At 41.3% G+C, this 19,590-nt stretch overlaps 1 protein-coding gene across 4 annotated transcripts in view; it reads right to left on the reverse strand.

Annotated features, from left to right (window-relative positions):
• TMEM87B (transmembrane protein 87B) overlaps positions 1 to 19,590 on the reverse strand; it is a 48,341-nt gene that overhangs the window by 11,171 nt on the left and 17,580 nt on the right. For 2 of the 4 annotated variants that reach the window (XM_021087028.1, XM_021087026.1), the window contains exons 9-15: positions 16,793 to 16,892; positions 15,025 to 15,118; positions 12,901 to 12,972; positions 7,810 to 7,918; positions 7,396 to 7,454; positions 6,132 to 6,235; positions 4,878 to 4,951 (exon numbers count right to left, since the gene is read on the reverse strand). In XM_021087028.1, coding sequence (XP_020942687.1) covers positions 4,878 to 4,951; positions 6,132 to 6,235; positions 7,396 to 7,454; positions 7,810 to 7,918; positions 12,901 to 12,972; positions 15,025 to 15,118; positions 16,793 to 16,892 — 612 coding nt within the window. Of the gene's footprint in view, positions 1 to 4,877; positions 4,952 to 6,131; positions 6,236 to 7,395; positions 7,455 to 7,809; positions 7,919 to 9,610; positions 9,683 to 12,900; positions 12,973 to 15,024; positions 15,119 to 16,792; positions 16,893 to 19,590 lie in introns of all 4 variants that reach the window. The other 2 variants (XM_021087029.1, XM_021087027.1) reach the window with 1 other exon arrangement.

Consider the following 19,590-nt stretch of genomic DNA (forward strand, 5'->3'; position numbering starts at 1 on the left):
GAGGCCATTTGGGCCTGGTACTTTATGGGAAGATTTTAAATTTCAAATCCAATTTATTTCATAGATATAGAACTATTCATATTTAGTGGCAGAGGTTACAATTAAGGTTAGTTTAACAACTTTTTTTAAGGAATTTGTTCATTTTATCCGAACACTCAAATCTGTTCGTAGTATTTCTTTACTTACTTTTCTTACTGTAGTAATGTGCTATCTTTTCAACACTGGAAGTTTGCCTTGCTACATTGTTTTGTCTTTATTTCTGGTTTAGACTAGCTAGAGGTAAACCTATTTTTATTAATCTCTTCAAAGAAACCACTTTTGGCTTTGTTGATTCTATTTCCCCATTTTCTATTTCACCGATATGACATTTAACTTTATTGCTTCTTTCTAATTACTCCAGGTTTAATTTGCCCCCCCCCCCCCCCCGTTTTTTAGGGCCGCACCTAAAAGGGCAGCATATGGAAGTTCCCAGGGGTCGAATTGGAGCTGTAGCCGCTGGTCTACACCACAGCTCACAGCAACGCTGGATCCTTAACCCACTGAGCGAGGCTAGGGATCAAACCCGCAACCTCATGGTTCCTAGTCAGATTTGTATCCGCTGTGCCACAACGGGAACTCCTAATTTGCCATTCTTTTTCTAGCTTCTCAAGGAAACATATTACCACTGATTTTATTTGTTTTTACGTTTTCCCTTTTTTCTTGCTAATATAGGCATTAAAGCTATTTAATTTTCCTCTAGAATTGGTTTAGCTACATTCTATAAAATGTGACATGTTCTGCTTTTATTATCATTTAGAATGAAACATTTTCCCTCAATCCCTGAGCTACGTAGAAATGTACTGCTTAATTTCTAAATATTTGATTATTTTGTAGATACCTTATTGTTATGTCTACACAGCCACAACAGGAACTCCCAGTCTATCTTATTCAATGTAGACTTGAACATTTAATCTTCAGGTGCTAGGTGAAATGTTCTATAAATATAAATCAGGTTAATTAGGTTGATGATTTTATTCAACTCTCATATATTTTACTGATATGTCGACTTGTTTTATTAATCATTGAAGAAGTGTTAAAATATCAAATTATGGGAGTTCCCGTTGTGGAGCAGTGGTTAACGAATCTGACTAGGAACCATGAGGTTGCAAGTTTGATCCCTGGCCTTGTTCAGTGGGTTAAGGATCTGGCGTTGCCATGAGCTGTGGTGTAGGTTGCAGACATGGCTTGGATCCCGCATTGCTGTGGCTGTGGTGTAGGCTGGTGGCTACAGCTCCGTTTAGACCCCTAGCCTGGGAACCTCCATATGCCGCGGGAGCGGCCCAAGAAATGGCAAAGAGACACACACACACACACAAATCAAATTATGACTGTATTTGTTTATACCTCTCTTTAGAGCTTCAGAATTCATGAATCAGAATTTGATAAAACTGTCATTAAATGTATACACATTTAGGATTATTATGTCTTCTTGATAAATTCATCCTTTTGTCATTAAGAAATGACACTTTAAACAATTACTGGCAATACTCAGCTTTGAAGTTTACTTTGTCAAATACTAACACAGCCACACTAGCTTTCTTTTGTGTTGAGTTTCACTGTTTTTTTTTTAACTATCAGACAATCTCTTCCTATTGAGTATGTAGTCCACTTGCATTTATTTTAATTATCAATATAGTTAGGTTATTTAAGTCTGTCTGCTTACTATTCAAACTGCAATTTGTTTTACATTTGCCTCCTCTGGCATTCCTTTTCTGTGTCCTTTTGGATACATTCCTTCCTTCCTTTCTAATGTTTCTTGGCTTATCATAATCTTCTCTGAATATATGTAAGAACTATATTATAATACTAAATTCATTTACATCTTTTTCTTTTGTGCTACAATCATACATTACACTTCTAAATACGTCATAAATCTCATGCTACTATTTTTGCTAAAAAGTTGATTGACTTTTAAAAGATTTATTTAAAACTAGTTTTTGCATTTGCCCAAGTATGTACTATTTTCAGTGCTCTTCCTTCATTCAGTTTCCTTTTTGTTGAATTTACTTATTTTTTATTTTTTTAATTTTTTGTCTTTTGTCTTTTTAGGGCCACACCCGTGGCACATGGGGGTTCCCAGGATAGGGGTCAAATGGAGCTGTTGCTGCCAGCTTATGCCACAGCCACAGCAACACCAGATCCAAACTGTCTGCAACTCATGGCACCACTGGATCCCCAACCCACTGAGTGAGGTCAGGGATTGAACCCGCAACCTCACGGTTCTTAGTCGGATTGGCCTCCGCTGCGCTAGGATAGGAACTCCCCTTTTTGTTGAATTTAAAACTGACGGCATTTCTTTTCAAAGTGAAGGATTTCTGTTAGCATATCTTCCAGTGCAGGTCTGCTAATGACCAATTCTTGTAGGTTTCATTTCTCTGAAACTATCTTCATTTCACCTTCATTTTTGAAATATATTTTTACTGGGTTTAAAATTCCAGGTTGATATATGCTTTTTTTTTTTTTTCCCAATACTTTAAGAATGTGATTCTGTTGTTGCTAGAACTCCACTGCTTTGGAAAAGTCTGCTGCTAGTCTCATGAATCTTTTTTTCTGGCTTCTTTTTAAGGTGTTTTTTTTTTTTTTTTTTTTTTTTTAACCTTTGGTTCTCAGCAGTTTTTGACTATGATATCTAACAATGATTTTCTTTGTATTTATCTTGCTTGGGCCTCACTGAACTTCCTTGATCTATGTTGCTTCTCTTGATCAATTTTGGAAATTTTCCGGCCAATATTTTTTCAAATATTATTTATGCCTCATTCTCTCTTCTTCTGGAGCTCAACTATGTATACATTATACTGTTTAATACCATCTCACAGGCCACAGAAGTTATGTTCACTTTGTTTCCACTCTTTGTCTCTCTTTCCAGTTTGTAAAATTTACTTTGATTTGTCTCCAAATGCTCACTGACGATTACTTGGTTATATGCAGTTTTCTCATCTATGGTTAATCTCATCCAGTGGACTTATTTCAGATAATCTATATTTCAGTTTTAGTATTTTTATTTGGTTTTTCTTTTTAGTTTCCTTGTCTCTCCTGAAATTTCCCTTGTCTTCACCAATTTATTTCTAGAGATTCTTTAACATATTGATAATAATTATTTTTAAAGTTTTGTTAATTGTAATATCTGCACCACCCTAGATTTCTATTGACTGATTTTTCTCTTAACTATGGGTCACAATTTCCAGTTTTATCCCATGCCTAGTAATTTATCACTGTACACTGGACCTTGAGAATGAATGGTATGTTATAGACTCTGGATTCTCTTCTCTACCTCTGGGAAGTATGTTTTGTTCTAGCAGGCATTCAAAGTATTGCTGATTTTTTTGGGGGGCATGTGCTTTTAGATTTTATTAGGGTGTATTTCAGCTTAGCTTTAGTGCTAGGGTACATTTCAGTGGTCCTAGACGGTGGTCTTTACTTCTACGGTGTGACCTTCCTGGGGTTTTAATGTAAAGTCCAAGGGGTTTACCCAAGTACTTTTAAATTGTTGAGACATGTATTTCAAACTCTGCAGTGGTCAGCTACAGAAATTTCTGTTCTGCTTCTTAGCCTAAGAGCTATTGTTCTCCCTACCCATCCCCAAGCCCAGTCTCTTGTAGCCTCACTTTGCACATGACCAGTTCAGGCATAAACTTTATACACTTTGGAATTTCCCCCTTTGTGGCTCTCTCTCTTCTGGATTTCTTCCTTCAACTTCCAGGCATTCTTATAGCCCCAAGGTTCACTCTCCAATTCCTTGTACAGTAAGATTATGCCTGTCTAACTGAGCTCTAGCCACTCTGCTATCTCGTTGACTGGGCAGGCATTCTGGACAAAAGCTCTATAAATGTGGAACGTATTAAATGTGGTTCTCTTCTTTCAACAGTAAAATCTCCTCCAGTTTCTGCCTGCTTTTTGTTGCTCTCTAGTGCCTTCAAACAGTCAATTTTAAAAAATATTCTGTTCAGAGTTTATTCTAGTTATCAGGAAAATTAGCCCAATACAATTAATTCCATCATTACTGGAGCCATTACTTCAATACACTGAATTGTAATATCTTTGCTGTGAATAAGTTTCTCCGGTTTCCTTTCTTAATAAGACAGAAAAACATGAAAGAATTAGTCGTAGGTGAAAATCTTAAGAAGAGGTAACAGGAAGTGCAGACAGCGAAGACATACTGATTTTGTTGCAATTTTTGCTAACTGGAAAATTATAAAATTTTCACAGTAGAGAAACCAAAAAATTGTGGGAAAAAAATGTTACTAATAAGAGAAACCACAGTAAGAAGAAGAAAAAACAGAATAAAGATAAAATTACTCTTAACATCTGAGTTACATACTTATGTTGCCTTAACAAATGCTTTAATTACGTTATGGTAAAATGCATAAAATGATAATGCTATGCATAAATTAGTATAAAGATGAATATAGCACTAAAACCATAATTAGAAATGCTTTGGGGATGACCAGGAAATTTCAGATGTGCACAGTTTTAAAAAACAATAAGAGGTGATACGAAGAAATTTAGTAATCATTGTTAAGAAGATGAATATTATTTATAAGCTAAGCACAATACATGCCAAATCATTCTTGTGGGGAAAATAGTGTACCTGCTTTAACGCATGGACATTAAGAGCAAACGAGTAACAAAAGCTTAAACTATATTAATAATCTTGAGAATTTCATTACTGACTTTTCTTCCTGTGACCATCTACCATAATAGAGGTTTTAGCAGATAAAGTTTTAAAAATATTTTATAGGAAAAACAATGTATATTTCACCTTGCATCACAGGTAAAGGTACAATATTTCTTTGTTACAGTATATACAATGGCCACTTAATAATAAGAGAATAACTCACTTAAATTTTCTGATGTTACCATGAATTCTTCAATTTCATCATCGGAATCATCTATTAAGGGCATGAAGGCATATCTATATCAAAAACAAGGAGGAGTTTCACTAGTGTGTTTAAACTTGTTCAATTTTCAGTTTATATCTAAAACAGTCATCTCATACTTTAAGAAATATCTGCACTTTAAAAGTTTCTCATAAATTGAAATGATAAAAATTTAATTATTTTACTTTCAAATTGGCAAAGGTTATTGTGAAGAAACTGTGAAACTGGAGTTCCGAACCCATTTTTAAAAGCATAAGTGGATCAAATTCTTTGCAATATATAATATTCAGGGAAGGGAATTCTCTGCTGTATTTTTTCCTCCGCGTCAAGTTTACCTCCCTACCCACTATTTTTATCCCCTAACTAAAAAGAAATTGCTAATCTGATTAGTGAAAATAGAGTACACTGATTGAGCCACACTAAGTCCAACAGCATTCAAAAAGCATTTCTGATAAGAGCAAAAAACCTAGAAACCAAGTGTCTAACAATTAGAAACTGCTTATATAAATTACACCACAATCATATTATGGCATGCCATATATCCACTAAAAGTGATAAATTTATACAAGATAAGGAAAGACACAGTTTAAACAAGAAAGTGCAGGACAGTGTATATATGTATGTGTGTATTATCATTGCTGTTGTATAATTTTAAAGACAGAAACACACGTGCTAGTATATACTTATTCATTTTTTCCAAGAAGGAAGAACCTTAACAGCGTTTTCCGTGGGGAAGAGGAACGAGGCAAAGGAAGCAGTGGGGCCTCCTGCCGCAGGTGGTCTAAAGTACAACTTTCTGAACTTTGCAGTCAAGCTCTTTATGACTTTGGTCTCACCTTTACTTTCTAGCTTTATATGCCTCCAACATCAGGAGTACTAACTGCAGGGGATGCCTCAATGGCTTCCACAGTATGCCATGTCTGTTTCTGCTATCCCAGAACACCTGCACTCTTTCCTAGGTCAGCCATCCACTGTCCTACCCGCTTCCTGAAGGCGTGACATAAACGCTGCCTTTTCAGGGAGTCTTTCTGCTGGGCTTAGTTTATATATCTCTTATTTCACCGTCTTGCTTCTGTTGTTTGTCTCCCCACTTGACTGTTCACTCCTTATCAGCAGGGACTACCTCTCCAGCTTCTATAAATGCTTTTTGAACTGACCACTGTAACAGGTGATGAACAAATCCTTGCCCAACCTGAACTCTCCTACGTTAGGTACCTCTGATTATTTGCCGATGGTCTCCACAGAAACATTATCACAATAAGGATAAGTGAAAAAAGGAAGCTCCAAAACGCATCATCGACCCAGCGTTCCATCCAATCCTATAATAAGGATGATTCAAACAGGACAAGTTAATTTTCTAATAAACATAGAGATTTCCTATTCAAATAGTATATAATGGCAAATACTATTGAAAACTTTCCAACCAGTAACTCTACCAAATAAATAAGTACATGCTTTTTTAAGAAACATTAAGACTAAGAAATGCTATCTTTATAAAATCAAAATGAATGTTTACTTTCCCCTTATAACCAATCAGATCGATACAATCCTAACAAATTATACAATATCATAAAAAAATTAGGTTTACAAGGGCTTCAGAGATCAATTAATTTTTTTTTTTTTGGACAAGAACAGTTTCTTCTCTCAATAAATTATCCCTAAGGCAGCAGAAACCCAGGGTTTTCAGAGGGCTCTTTAAAATGGTTTAGGTAGAAATAGAAACTATTTCCAAATCAAGAACCCCCCCAAAAGGTCCTTTTGTACTTTAAGTCTAAGAAATATATCTTCTTCTAACTAGAGAAGCCCTGGAGAGTATCTCTTGAGTGTTCATAATGAGTATACCAGCCTAAAGATATGTCTGGCTTAAGGTTTACAGTCTCAATTACATACAAAACAACACAATTACATTGTGTACTGGAAGAGAAAGATTTTCTGGTACCTTAAATTATACAGGGAAAGTATTCTTTCTCAAAATATATAAAAAGAAGGTGAGAAAGGGCATAATTGCAAAAGGAGATTTTTTAGACTCATTTAAAGGAGGCAAATGTTTTTATCATTCTATATAAAATAATTCAAAGTAAAGAGAAAATCTCCATGAAAATTATCTCTCTCTACAAACACAACTAAAGTCTTCAACCTTACACAAGATAAAATAGTATAATTTAAAATGAAGGAGTTCCTGTCGTGGCGCAGTGGTTAACGAATCCGACTAAGAACCATGAGGTTGCGGGTTCGATCCCTGCCCTTGCTCAGTGGGTTAACGATCTGGCATTGCCGGGAACTGTGGTGTAGGTTGCAGACGCGGCTTGGATCCTGTGTTGCTGTGGCTCTGGTGTAGGCCGGCAGCTACAGCTCCAAGTACACCCCTAGTGTGGGAACCTCCATATGCCGCGGGAGTGGCCCAAGAAATGGCAAAAAGACAAAAAAATAAATAAATAAAATAAAATGAAAACTGTTCAAATAGCAAGATTATACTTACTGATTGACATTTTGCAATTCTAAATGTCTTTGTTGTCCACACCATAAACACTACAGATGCTGAAACACACCAAAAAAAAGTCAACCTTTAAAGGAACACGCAAGACTAAAATAATGTATTATTATTATTATTTTTTGTCTTTTCTAGGGCCGCACCCTCGGCATATGGAGGTTCCCACGCTAGGGGTGTACTTGGAGCTGTAGCTGCCGGCCTACACCAGAGCCACAGCAACACAGGATCCGAGCCGCGTCTGCAACCTACACCACAGTTCCCGGCAATGCCAGATCCTTAACCCACTGAGCGAGGCCAGGGATCGACCTTGCAACCTCATCGTTCCTAGCTGGACTCGTTAACCACTGAGCTAGGATGGGAACTCCAAATAATGTATTATAAAAGAAAAATTAAATAGCTTACCCAGTATGGCAAAGATGAGGGTATTTGTAAAGTGCCTGTACAAAGAAAATTTCACTGTGTTCTTTCTTAGCCTTAGAGTCTTCATAGTTTGTGCCAAACTTATAAAAATGTGGAAAAAAAGTTAAGGAAAAACATTTTAAATAGTAATACACATTTAAGATTAAAAAAAACCAACAAAATAAGAATCTTGTACTACATGTCCAAAATTAGCACTGATAAATATAGTTTCTATAATTTAAAACTGATTAAAAACGTGGAATATGTTCTTTTGTCCAATTCTGTATAATCATGAAACAAACTTGCTTTACAATTTACCACTGTCTGAACTAAATGAACAAACTTCAAGAAGATAATGTAAGCAAGAAGACCTGGGATGTGCTCCTTCAATGCCAAGTTCCGGCAACACAGGAGAGAGTAGGACACACACTAAATGCCAAGTCCCCCTTGGGCCAGATCCTCTTTACAGATCCCATCAGGACATGCCATTGGGCTTGTGCTTTTCTGTCTCTCTTTCTTTCTTATGTTGTTGTGTCTAGTCTGTTCGCATTTTATCCTTTGAATGGCCATAATTTGGAAGATAAGTCATCTATCAATTCCATTTTATAAATTAAAAAAAACTGAAATATGTCAAGTAAAATAAATCTGGAGGTAGGGAAGGAGCGACTTCGTTCAGGAGGTTATTGCCATAGGGAGAATGTTCTGACTCTAAGACCTGTGACAGTCCCAAAGGTTGGGCAGGAGGGGGCTTGGCTTTTAGAAAGCAGGAAACTAGACTCAAAAACAGCAGGTATGGGGAGCCGGTGGCCTGATGGGCCAGCTGCTCAGGGAATGACTTCCCTCGAGGTCTGCAGAGTCTCAGGAGGGGCCATAGATGAGGGCTGTGGGTGGAGGAAGGCTCAGGGACCTGGGGACAGGAGAAGGCTTAGCTTGGTCCAATCTGGGATTTTGTTCAGATTGGTCAGTGGTACATGGGTCTGGGTTTGGCCTGGTCCTAAGTAAACAAGGGAGTTTCCAGGAGTTGTTTATAGTAAGCCTTTTCCTGGAACACAAAAGGGTGGAGGCATCTGAACCATGGCTGTTTTCCGGAAGCACAGGGCTCAGGCAAAGGGCAACACTGCCAGGTATGAAGAAGCAAAAAGAGGTTTGTCCACTGGCCCCTCAGCAGTGAAGCTGCACTCAAGCCAAGTTTCCATAAACGGAGCTGCTCCCCCTGTACGCTCACCACCCTCTGCTCAGGAGCCACACACTGAATGTAGGTAACAGAGCTGAGCAAAGGAATGGAAGTACTACGATTTAGACTTATGCCTCTTACTTTAAATCCCAAATACTTCTTTAATCAAAAACTTCCTTTTAGTACTACCAACAGATGCTTTTCAATCTTCCTAAATGATCAATAAGCTGTAAAAGAAGGTCAATTTCTAAAATAACACAATTCAACCAATTAAGGCTACTGTCAGAATTTTACAGAAATGGGAGTTCCTATTAAGGCACAGTGGGTTAAGAATCTGACTGTAGTAGCTTGGGTTGCTGCAGGAGGTGTGGGTTTGATCCCCAGCCCGTGGCAGTGAGTTAAAGGATCCACTGTGGCTGTAGCTTCGGCTTGGATCCAATCCCTGGCCGAGGACTCTGGCAGGTGCAGCCATAAAATTAAAAAAAATTTTTTTACAGGAATGCAAACATGCTTTATTCAGTAAACATTATCAAGACCAAATACTCATAAAGCAGTAACGAAAGCACACAGGCCCCAACATCCTGACTCAAGAATCACCTTGAACGTGCTGCTGCGGTAGGAAAAGGATATCCACCAGCACAAGCCAGAATCAAGAAGAGACAGAGGGAGGCTGGCCAGAAGCACAAGATCAGAATCATTTGCCTGCAGCAAAACAGCAAAAAAAATAAAACAAACAAGCAGAAAAAAGGAGGCAGGAGGGCTATAGCTTTTGGTGTTTTTAGGCTATTTTTTTTTTCTGTAGAATTAGATTCTTACAGGAGGAGCTAGATTAGGTTCATCAAAAGCAAAGGAAGCAGGGTCATGATCCCAACACTCAGTTCTATATGTACGTAGCCCTGCTTCTGTGGCTTGTCATTTGTAATCATTTAGGAAACCCGCTACATTTTGTACAGAGAAAGCAGACTTTTCACCACCATAAGGAAAACTGCCAAACAGCAATCTAAAAGCGAATGTCAGAAATTCAGGTTGGAGCAGAAATGGATACTGAATTTCTTTTCTCTTACCACGAAATACTAACCAAGAGAATTTTAATTTCTGGATTTCTTTATGACTTCAACCTCAAATGTCTTTATTTTAAAAATCAATAATTAAGCAAGCCAAACCTTTCCCATTATTCTCCTTATCTCCCCATCCCGACCTGGCTCATCGTATTGGACCAAAGCCGATGCTGCCCATAAAGGTGGTAAGTTACCCTCATTTAAATCCACATGGAATTAGAGCCTTCGCAGCCACGTTTCTCTGTTATTTTCTGCATTATGGTGTATTTTTCCCAATGAACCACCTTGTGGATGGTTAAGAACAAGAAGTCTTTGAAACACTTATCTTTACATTACCAGGAGGAAAGATAATATACATTTTTAAAATGCAAAGTCCACAGCTCAATTAGTTGATTGAAGAACATGTATTCCTAACTTGTTAAAGGCTCTAAGCATATACAAGTTTAGAAATAAGACAACTCCAAACCGAATAAATACCTTAAGCACATTGTCTAACCCACAATGACAGAGGGTAAGGCGCTAAGATTAGAGATGGTAGTGCTGAGCCAGTGGCGAGTTCACCTCCCCTGTGGTTCCGCCCGGCCAGGTCCCAGGTGTGTTTGCACTGCCTTCCGCCTCAAGTCGGATGAAAATCCCTAACACAGGAGGAGGCTGCAGCAGAGCCGGCTCCACAGTGGCTGAGTACTCAGAGCCGGGAGTGGGGGTGGGGGTGGGGGTGGGGGGGTGGGGGGGTAGTAGTGGGCAGCCCTGCTCACCTGCAAAACTGAGGAATGGGCTTCACCTTTTTAACAACCGAATGATTCTATGTATTTTTTAGTGTAGAAAATATGAAAAATTACACTAGAGGAAGATATATAAATGACTCAGAAAAGATCAGATTTATTTAACTATAATGTTATTCAATAAACTTGGATTCTTAAGTGGTAGCTCTCAACAGAAGGCAAATCCAATTTTTAAGCAAGTTTGGTCAGAAACGAGTCTTTAAATCAGGCATTATCCCTCACTAGACACCCCTCAGACACTAGGGGATACAAGGACATAATTTAGGAGGTTTGTAGATGCCTCAATGTACAACACAGTCTTCTTGTGAGGTGTGTGTTTACACATCATCTGTGAAGAGAGGCTTCACAGCTTTCCTTAGGTTTGCAAAGGCATTGCTGCTGCCAGAACCCAAAGATGAGAAATGGAAACACAAGCAAAACAAAAGAACATTTAATGTTAAAAGCTAAAAGACAAGTATCAAAGAAAGAGGAAACAAAAGGAACTTTGTAAATATAATAGCTTATAAGAGAGAGGTTTTAAAGAGGACATAAATGTTGAAGAAATGGATTAAAAAAATATTTTCTGGATCTGCAGAACCCTGCATTCTGCTCTGATGACCACAGATTTTCTAGAATCTCTCCTATTTCCACAAATGCATTTTAGAGGGCCCTGCCTTGGAGAAAAAAATGGTGGAATTCCCCAGACTCAACTTGAGTTGCTGCCTCAATGTGGAGGAGCCTCAGGGATCAGTTAAGTCTCTGAAACGTCTGCTGTGCTACGGCCTCTGGCCCGCCCCTGCCCCTCACCGAGCCTGCTCTCCTGTAGTCCCGCTGTGATTGCTGCAATGACCCAAGGAAGGCAGGTGCGCCCTGGGGATTCATCCTGGCAGTGCTGGCCACTGCTCAGCACCCCTCCAGATAAAGCTCTCCTGGCCTCCACTGCAGGCCACTTTCCTGGATTTCCCATCTCCCTTCACTCAGGGCAATCCTTCCAGGCATGTTTCCACCCTTCCAGACCCTATCCTGCCTCCTCCCCACTTGCTGCTCCACCTGCTCTCTCAGGTGACTTCCATGGCTGTAAGCTTCTCCCACACAAAGATGACTCCCTCCTTCATCACCAGTTCTGATTCCTCCTGCAGACCCAGGCTGGGATTTCCAACTCTCTTCTGCACACTAATGACCCGGGCAGCTCAAAGCTCGTCCACCATAGTCCCTTCTCCAAGTTTACTGCTCTGAGATGGCAACACGGCCCCAACCACGCAAATGGGATTACACAACACCCCAGAAGCCCTCACTCCCTTTCCCTGCCTGTTTCTGGCCAGTCTATAGTGAGAGTCTTTCTTCCACTTCCTCTGTCCTATTTCCAACCCTCACCATCAGTTCTTTGGACCACTCCTCACTAAACTGCTCATCTCTAGACTTTCCTTTCCAAAGCATCTTTTATGCCATCCTTGAGTTGTTTCTAACACAGACTTCATCATGTCATTCACCTGTACAGCTTCAACTGCTCACTAGTTTCCACCTTCAGAAGGAACTCTAGACTTTTGAGCATGTCATTTTATCTTTCCCTTGCACGATTCTTCCACTCACATCACCTACCGGCAAACTACTCTGAGGCATTCTTCCATTGCCCCTATGGTTTCATGCTCCTGACTGTTTGGTCCCAATTCTTCCCAGAATGATCCCCCCCCACACACACCCCGCAATTGTTTTCCTAGTAAAACCCCACCAGTCCGGTCCATCAGTCTCGATTTAAATGTAACCACCTCCCTAAAGTCTTTCCTGATTTTCACCCTGGAATTAATTTCTCTCTGTCCTCTGTTTGCATAGCACCTCTCTAAAGTAGCAATTACTACTGCTATGTTGCTGTTAGTTATGTTTTTCTCTCCTCGACCAGACCGCTCAACACGGGCATTTAAGTTTGCTAAACTAATGGGAAAAATAAGGATATTCTTTGAGGAATTGTTACTTTTCCACCTTCAATTAAATTCCTACACTGAGGTAACGATAATGCATAATTATACCTCTATTATTATTACAAATTTAAAACAATCTGATTTTAATGATATAAAAAACTATTTTAGGACACAGTAAAGGATATGAACCATACAAAAATGGAGTCAATAACTGCTAAAATAATGTCACCCAAAACAACAGCTAAATGGTTAGAACCCTGAAAGATAAAAATAGGAGAAAAAAAATCTGAATGTAAAAGTTTCACTGTATTATAATAATTATCATCTGATGAAAAAAAAGAACAATTTATCTCATCGCATCATTTTATAAAAGCCACATAAGGAGTTCCTGTTGTGGCTCAGTGGTAATGAACCCAACTAGTAGCCATGAGGTTGTGGGTTTTGATCCCTGGCCTTGCTCAGTGGGTTAGGGATCTGGTGTTGCCATGGGCTGTGGTGTGGGTCACAGAGGTGGCTTGGATCCTTCATTGCTGTGGCTGTGGTGTAGGCCAACAGCCGCAGCTCTGATTTGACCCCTAGCCTGAGAACTTTCATATGCCAAAGGTGAGGCCCCCCCAAAAAAAGCCACATAAAAGATTTTATTGCCTAACAGAATTGTGTTTAAGCACATGGAAGTTACCTGTTTTGGCAGCAACAAATGTTAGTTTGTCCCAACTTGTCCAACGATAATGTAAAAATACGTCATTAAAGTGGCAAATAAAATACAGCATGTCCCACCCAGTTTAGGTCAACCATTTCAATCTCTGCCCTGTCCACACCAAACCTTCAGCCACGACTCCTACAGAAGTGGACTCCTCATCCTCCCCACGCATGTGAAAGGACATGGAAAAAAAAATAACATAAGGAAAAGGAACTGGATGGAAGGGTATAAACAAACCATGGATTGGAAACATATTCTACTCAAGAGCTGACAGAGAATCATATTTAAAACAGTGACATCTAGGACCATGTAAAATTTTAAAGAAATACAATGTACTTTATATTTGGGATATTTATCCTATTTTCTTTCTAGCAAAGATCAGTTTTCTGTGAATTATGTATGTAAATGCCAAGTTCTTCATGTAAAGGTTAAAACAAGCGTACCTTTCAAGGAGTCAAAGAGGAAAAGGGCAGCTGTGTCTAACACAGAATGCAGCTGTCTCAAGGACACCAGAAGAGGAGTGAGGCTTTTAACATTACTGAACAAATGTCCTGCTCTAAGGGGCAGATGAAAATCTGTAAATTAAATGTCTGTGGCAATATACAGATTCTTCACTCTGTGTTCAATGATCTGATTCAAACACCTAATCCAAAAGATGTTTTGAGTAAAAATGACAAACTTCTCTGAATCACATAAAAAATCTAATTAGCTTCTTAATCACTCAGTCATCAACCATATTATTAAGGAAAACAGAGCCAGAAGTCTAGGGGTCTTCACAGATACAAGTATTAGGACTCTGTGAAGCACTGCTGCCCATATCACGAGAGCCGTTTTCCCTAGAACACTACCTCCTTCCGGTTCCTCCAAGAGTGGAGGCTGTTGAATCCGTCAACTACTGAGTCCACACAGTCAGGGAAAATTTATAACCAGCTGAGATTTGAGAGTGATGACATGTGACGTCTGCATGCATGAAAAGTATAATTAACTTTCTGTTCACTTATACATGTTTAAACCAAGGATTAAGCGAGAAATGAATTGTTTAGACTGCATGATGATAAAGGCAAACGTTCTTTATAAAGAACAATCATAAACATTTTTGAGATGGAGCTAATTCCTGGGATGACATCAGGTGCTGCCTTCATAACCGTATTGTTTTTTAAAAGTGCTTTGTTTAGTCTTTTACTTTCAAGATGTATTTTAAAATGGGGCATAGTCTACAGGAGAAAAAAACGTCAAATTGGACCTTTTTTTCAAATTTCCTACCCTTAAAAATTCATCTCAAGGAGTTCCCAGTGTGGCTCAGTGGAAACAAAGCTGACTAGTATCCATGAGGATGCAGGTTCAATCCCTGGCCTCGCTCAGAGGGTTAAGGATCTGGCGTTGCCATGAGCTGTGGTGTAGGTCGTAGACACAGCTCAGAATCCGAGCTGCTGTGGCTGTGATGAAGGGGCAGGCGGCTATAGCTCCAATTAGACCCCTAGCCTGGGAACCTCCATTTGTCTTGGGTGCAGTCATAAAGAGAAAAAAAAATTTATTCAAGAGATATAAAGTAAAATCATATTTCACAGCAACAACAAAAAAGGTGAGAGTGGAATGATGTAGTTTTTACCCCAATGACTCTCATCACGCCTTCAATAGCTGCAAAGATGAAGTAAAGAAGCCCCAGTCCGACGACCCGATGCATGACGGTTCCTAAACGAGGCCTGGAACAAGGAGGAAATAGAAAAAAGAAAAAGAAAGGTAAGTAAAATGCATCTGACTAGAATAAGTGGCCCCACTTCCAACGCCAGAGAGGCCACTGCCTAATCAGGCCTGTCTGCACCTGCTCTGAGGTATCTATTTTAGGAAACAGTGTTATATCCTGTTGACTCAGGAAAAACAGGCCTTCTTCTCTGGGATTCAAAGCTGCACTGATGCCTATGAAGCAACATATTTGGGGCCAGAGAGGCAAAGTGTTGCTACAGGAGAAAACGAGATGGCCTTCAGGAACAGAGGAGGTAACAGGATCCAGAGCACAAGGCGGGGTGGAGGTGGGGGCAGGACTGAGCACATGCAGGGACGGTCGATGCCTTACAGGAGGAACACACGATATGTGGTCCAGAGCTGGGGAGGATGACACAGCTTCAACAGCAGGAGTACATCAGAATTCCCTTCTGACGGCTTCTATCTCCTCAGTGAGAAAAGAACCCAGATCAGCTACGATGAATGAGGGTAGGGGAGGTGTGAGGAGAGGGAAGGAGCAAATGGTTTTCTGAAGAGTGGGGAGTAAAAACACAAACTGGCAGGGGGCTGAGACCTGCCAGCAGCGCTAAAGGGAAACTGGGCAGGGTTGGGCTTTCCCGAAGGCTGACTCTGCTGCCCCGGTGAGCCTGCGCAGAGAGAGAGCTGGGCTTTCCCAGAGAGGCAGAGGGCCTTGGGTGTGGCAGGATTGTTCAGGGCCCTGCTGGACCTGCCCTGCTGGACCTGCCCTGCTGGACTGCGGAAGGTGTCAGGATCAATAGGCCAGAGGCCACCCCAGGGACCGAGAGTAACTGCAGCTGACACGTTAGAGAAGATAAATGGGAGGTGGCGGTTGAAAAGTGGATGGCTTAAATCTGTCACTAGGAAGAGGGTGCAGTTACACATAAAGATAAATAAGTAACAATCAAGTCTAGAAAATGGCTGTGGGACTCAGTAGTTGAGGGGAGGTGACAGGTAAGAGAAGCAGAGGTGAGGAGGTGAGATCAGGGACCCTCATATGGATTACTGAAATCACAGGGAACCCTGATGATGGAGTGAGGTCAGTGCTTGGATTGCTGAGGGACCAGGGGGACCTGACAGCTGACAGGGCCCTGCACTCAGACGTAGCTGGTGGGCCAGTCAGGAGGCTTGAGCCTCTGGGAATCAGAGGTCTTAGCGAACCCTGTTCATGCCCAGTAACTCACAGGTAAGAAGCAGAAAAGATCTGCCTGAGCAGGTCCTGAGGAACTGGGTCCTCCGGGGGACAGTCAGGTTTCAGACAGAAATTCTGCTGACTTGGTGTTTAATCAGAGCTCCCTCTCTTGCAAAATCTCAAACACAATCAAAACATGCAACTCTGATATCTAGGAAACAGAAAATGGTCTGACCTTTAAGAGTCATTAAAAATTTTCCATTATCCTAAAAGTTGATTATTCATCTAACTATAAAACGTTACTGGAATTCAAATTCAGAATCTTTGAGGAAAGTCGAAAATTGCCAGCGCATGGGAGCCCTCTAAACACACATTCTTGCAGCTATTTCCCTATGGGATTTGCGTTACGCGATTGACAGGTGTCCAGTCTCCCAGAGGTCATAACCTAGACAGGTGGGATCATAGGACTGGAAATATGGTGTCTTTTCCACACCCCGGTACTTACTTCACGATGCCGTAACCCAAGCTCACGATGATGACGAGGAGGCGAGCCAGTGTCCTCTTAACCGAAGATATCAGCTCCGCAAATATCAGTAAGCCCTGGGCTGAGGGGGAAGGAGGAAAATCATTCACGCTGGGTACCTCTGCAGGCCTGCTGTCAAGGCTCCAAGTGAATACTGTGTCCAGCTACATTCTGGCCGTAGATGAATTATCATGTTCAATGTAAAGGCTGTCCCATCCAAGGGGTGTCTGAGACCTCAGGTGAGGGACTCGCTACTGCTGAAGCATTTGCTCGATGTCTGATTGGCTCTATGGGCACAGCTTTCTCACATCCACCAGAAATCTGTCCCCCCGAGCTCCCCTCTGCTCTTAATCTTCCCCCTGAGTCTACAAAGAACGAGAGCCCTTTCCTATCCTCTGAGTACGTGAAAATCCTAACACCCTCAAGAGTTCTATCTTCTCCAGGCTGCCCTCATCATTTACTTGTCTACACTCCTACCGCGTGACTATTGCGGCATGAGGCCCTCCTCTGGGCAGGACGAGTTAAGGGACAGAACTCAGCAAGTGCTGGACGTAACACAGCACCTCCCAGGACCGTGGGGAAAGCACCCTAAACTACACAGAATGAGAAAAGCTTCTCAGAGGAGGTGACGTCTCCACCAGGGTTTGAAGTCTGAGAACAAACCAGCTATCTGCGGGAGGGAAAGGGGAAAATAAAGGAAATGGCAAGTGCAAAGGTATGGAGGAGAAGAGGGGAAAGCAAAATATGCTGTGAGAAGCCAAAGTGTGGCATGTCTGCAGCAGAGCATACAAGGAAGGATGTCAGGGAAAGAGGGTGGGACAGAGGCAGGACCCGATCACCTGGAGGTCAAGGCCAGGCCATGAGTCGGGGCTTGATGCTTATGGCACTGGGATGTCAGTAACAGTAAACAAGGGAGTGAAAATGTGAAAAAAGGAAGTGAAAAATTGGTAACCTACAGCCCACAAGCCAAGTCTGGCCCTACATCTGTTTTGTAAATAAATAAAGTTTTATTAGAACCTAGTCACGCCCACTCGTGGCAGTCTCACGTTACCAAGGCAGAGTTGAGCAGTTGCAACAGAGACCATGTGGCAGCAAAGCCAAAAATATTTACTGTGTGGACTTTTCAGAAAAACCTGGCTGACCCTTGGAATAAAATAGACGTCTTTATTTTATTAAGACTGTTCTGCTTAATGGTTTGAAGAGGAATAGACTGCAGGCTAGGAAAATGCTCAGGAGACTATTCCAGAAATCCAGGCAAAAGATGCTGAGAGTCCTGGCAGTAAAGATGGAGAGAAGAAGAAAGATAGCCCAGGAGTTCCAGTTGTGGTGCAGCAAAAACGAATCCGACTAGGAATCCATTGCCGTGAACTGTGGTGTAGGTTGCAGACTCAGCTCAGATCCTCCATTGCTGTGGCTTTGGCTAAGGCCGGCAGCTGCAGCTCTGACTGGACTCCAAGCCTGGGACCCTCCATATGCTGTGGGTGTGGCCCTAAAAAAGAAAAAAAAAAAAAAAAAAAAGCCCAGAAACCAGCTGTGAATCCACCTAATTACTCTTTTCAGCTCACATTTCTCCATCTTCTCCACAAGAAACCACAGAGACCTTGAAGAAGTCCAGATATACTAAATTTGCTACATATTCCAAATTGCCAATCTAGAAGCACCAAAGAAAGTCAGCTGCCCCACCTATTCTTAATGTACCCTTGTTGGGTCCTAACAATCACTGCTTCCTATCACTGCAGTGATTTTTCTCAAGTCTCTCCTTCTAGGACCAATGTTAAGCAAGATATCCTGAGTTACAGAATTCTCCCTTGGGAAAATCAGAAACATCAGTCCAGGCCCAGCCTAACACCTCCCTTTCCGCAGAGTCCTCACAGACAAGGACAGCCATCTGGGGGTTCTCTTCCAAGCCCTTCTGGTGTCGTCTCAGAGTCTGAAGGCCCAAGGATGGCAGGTGCCATGTTCCCTTTTGTTTCTTGTTCTTTTTTCAGTGGACGTTTTCTTTTAATTAAAGACCCAAGGGACAAGAAGCTCCTTTTTGTTACAGTACACAACATATGGCTCTTCTACAGAGTAAACAGACACCAGGGAGTCAGGTGTTTATTCCAGCCCTGGCCATGCAGAAGCACACTCCTGGGTGCTTTCTGCCCTTTTGAGCTGGCTTCCTTTGCAAAGGTTCACAGAGGGAATTAAGGGTATCTGTGTCTCCGGCTCTTTTGAACACTATCTTCCAGAAGTCTGGGGCCCATATCAGAGGATGCCCCTCCATACACCACACCCGCTTTCCACATTCCAATGTGTAAGTCCTGGGGATGGTGTCTGCCATGGTCACGTGAAGTTCTCTGTGGGAAGGCAGCAGGCTTCATTCATCCCTGCACTACTGATTTTACTCCCCATGGCCAAATTTTCTTTTTCTTTTTAGAGGGGAAAGGATAAGAAAGAGGATGTGTGGAAAAACAGAGAAATATGTCAAAAAAAGGATTGGCAGCACCTAATGTCCCTGGTCCAGAACTTTGTGCTGCTTTAAGCCAATCACTGGTAGCTAAATGGGAATGGGACTTTTCCCCAGGAGGAAAATAAGGGAAAGTCAGCAAGAAGAAAACAGAAAATGAAGACAACAGACATGCTAGCCTAGATCAGAGTCCTGCTCTGCCATTCTCCTCTTGGCTTCCCTCCTCTTCATCTATAATAGAGTTTTTCCGAAACCACGGTACCAAGGGGGGCGGGGTCCCCATAGCTCTGCTCTCAGATGCTAGGACCCTCCTGGGTAACACTGTATTTAC

Source organism: Sus scrofa, chromosome 3 (assembly GCF_000003025.6).
Source record: "Sus scrofa isolate TJ Tabasco breed Duroc chromosome 3, Sscrofa11.1, whole genome shotgun sequence".
NCBI lineage: Eukaryota > Metazoa > Chordata > Mammalia > Artiodactyla > Suidae > Sus > Sus scrofa.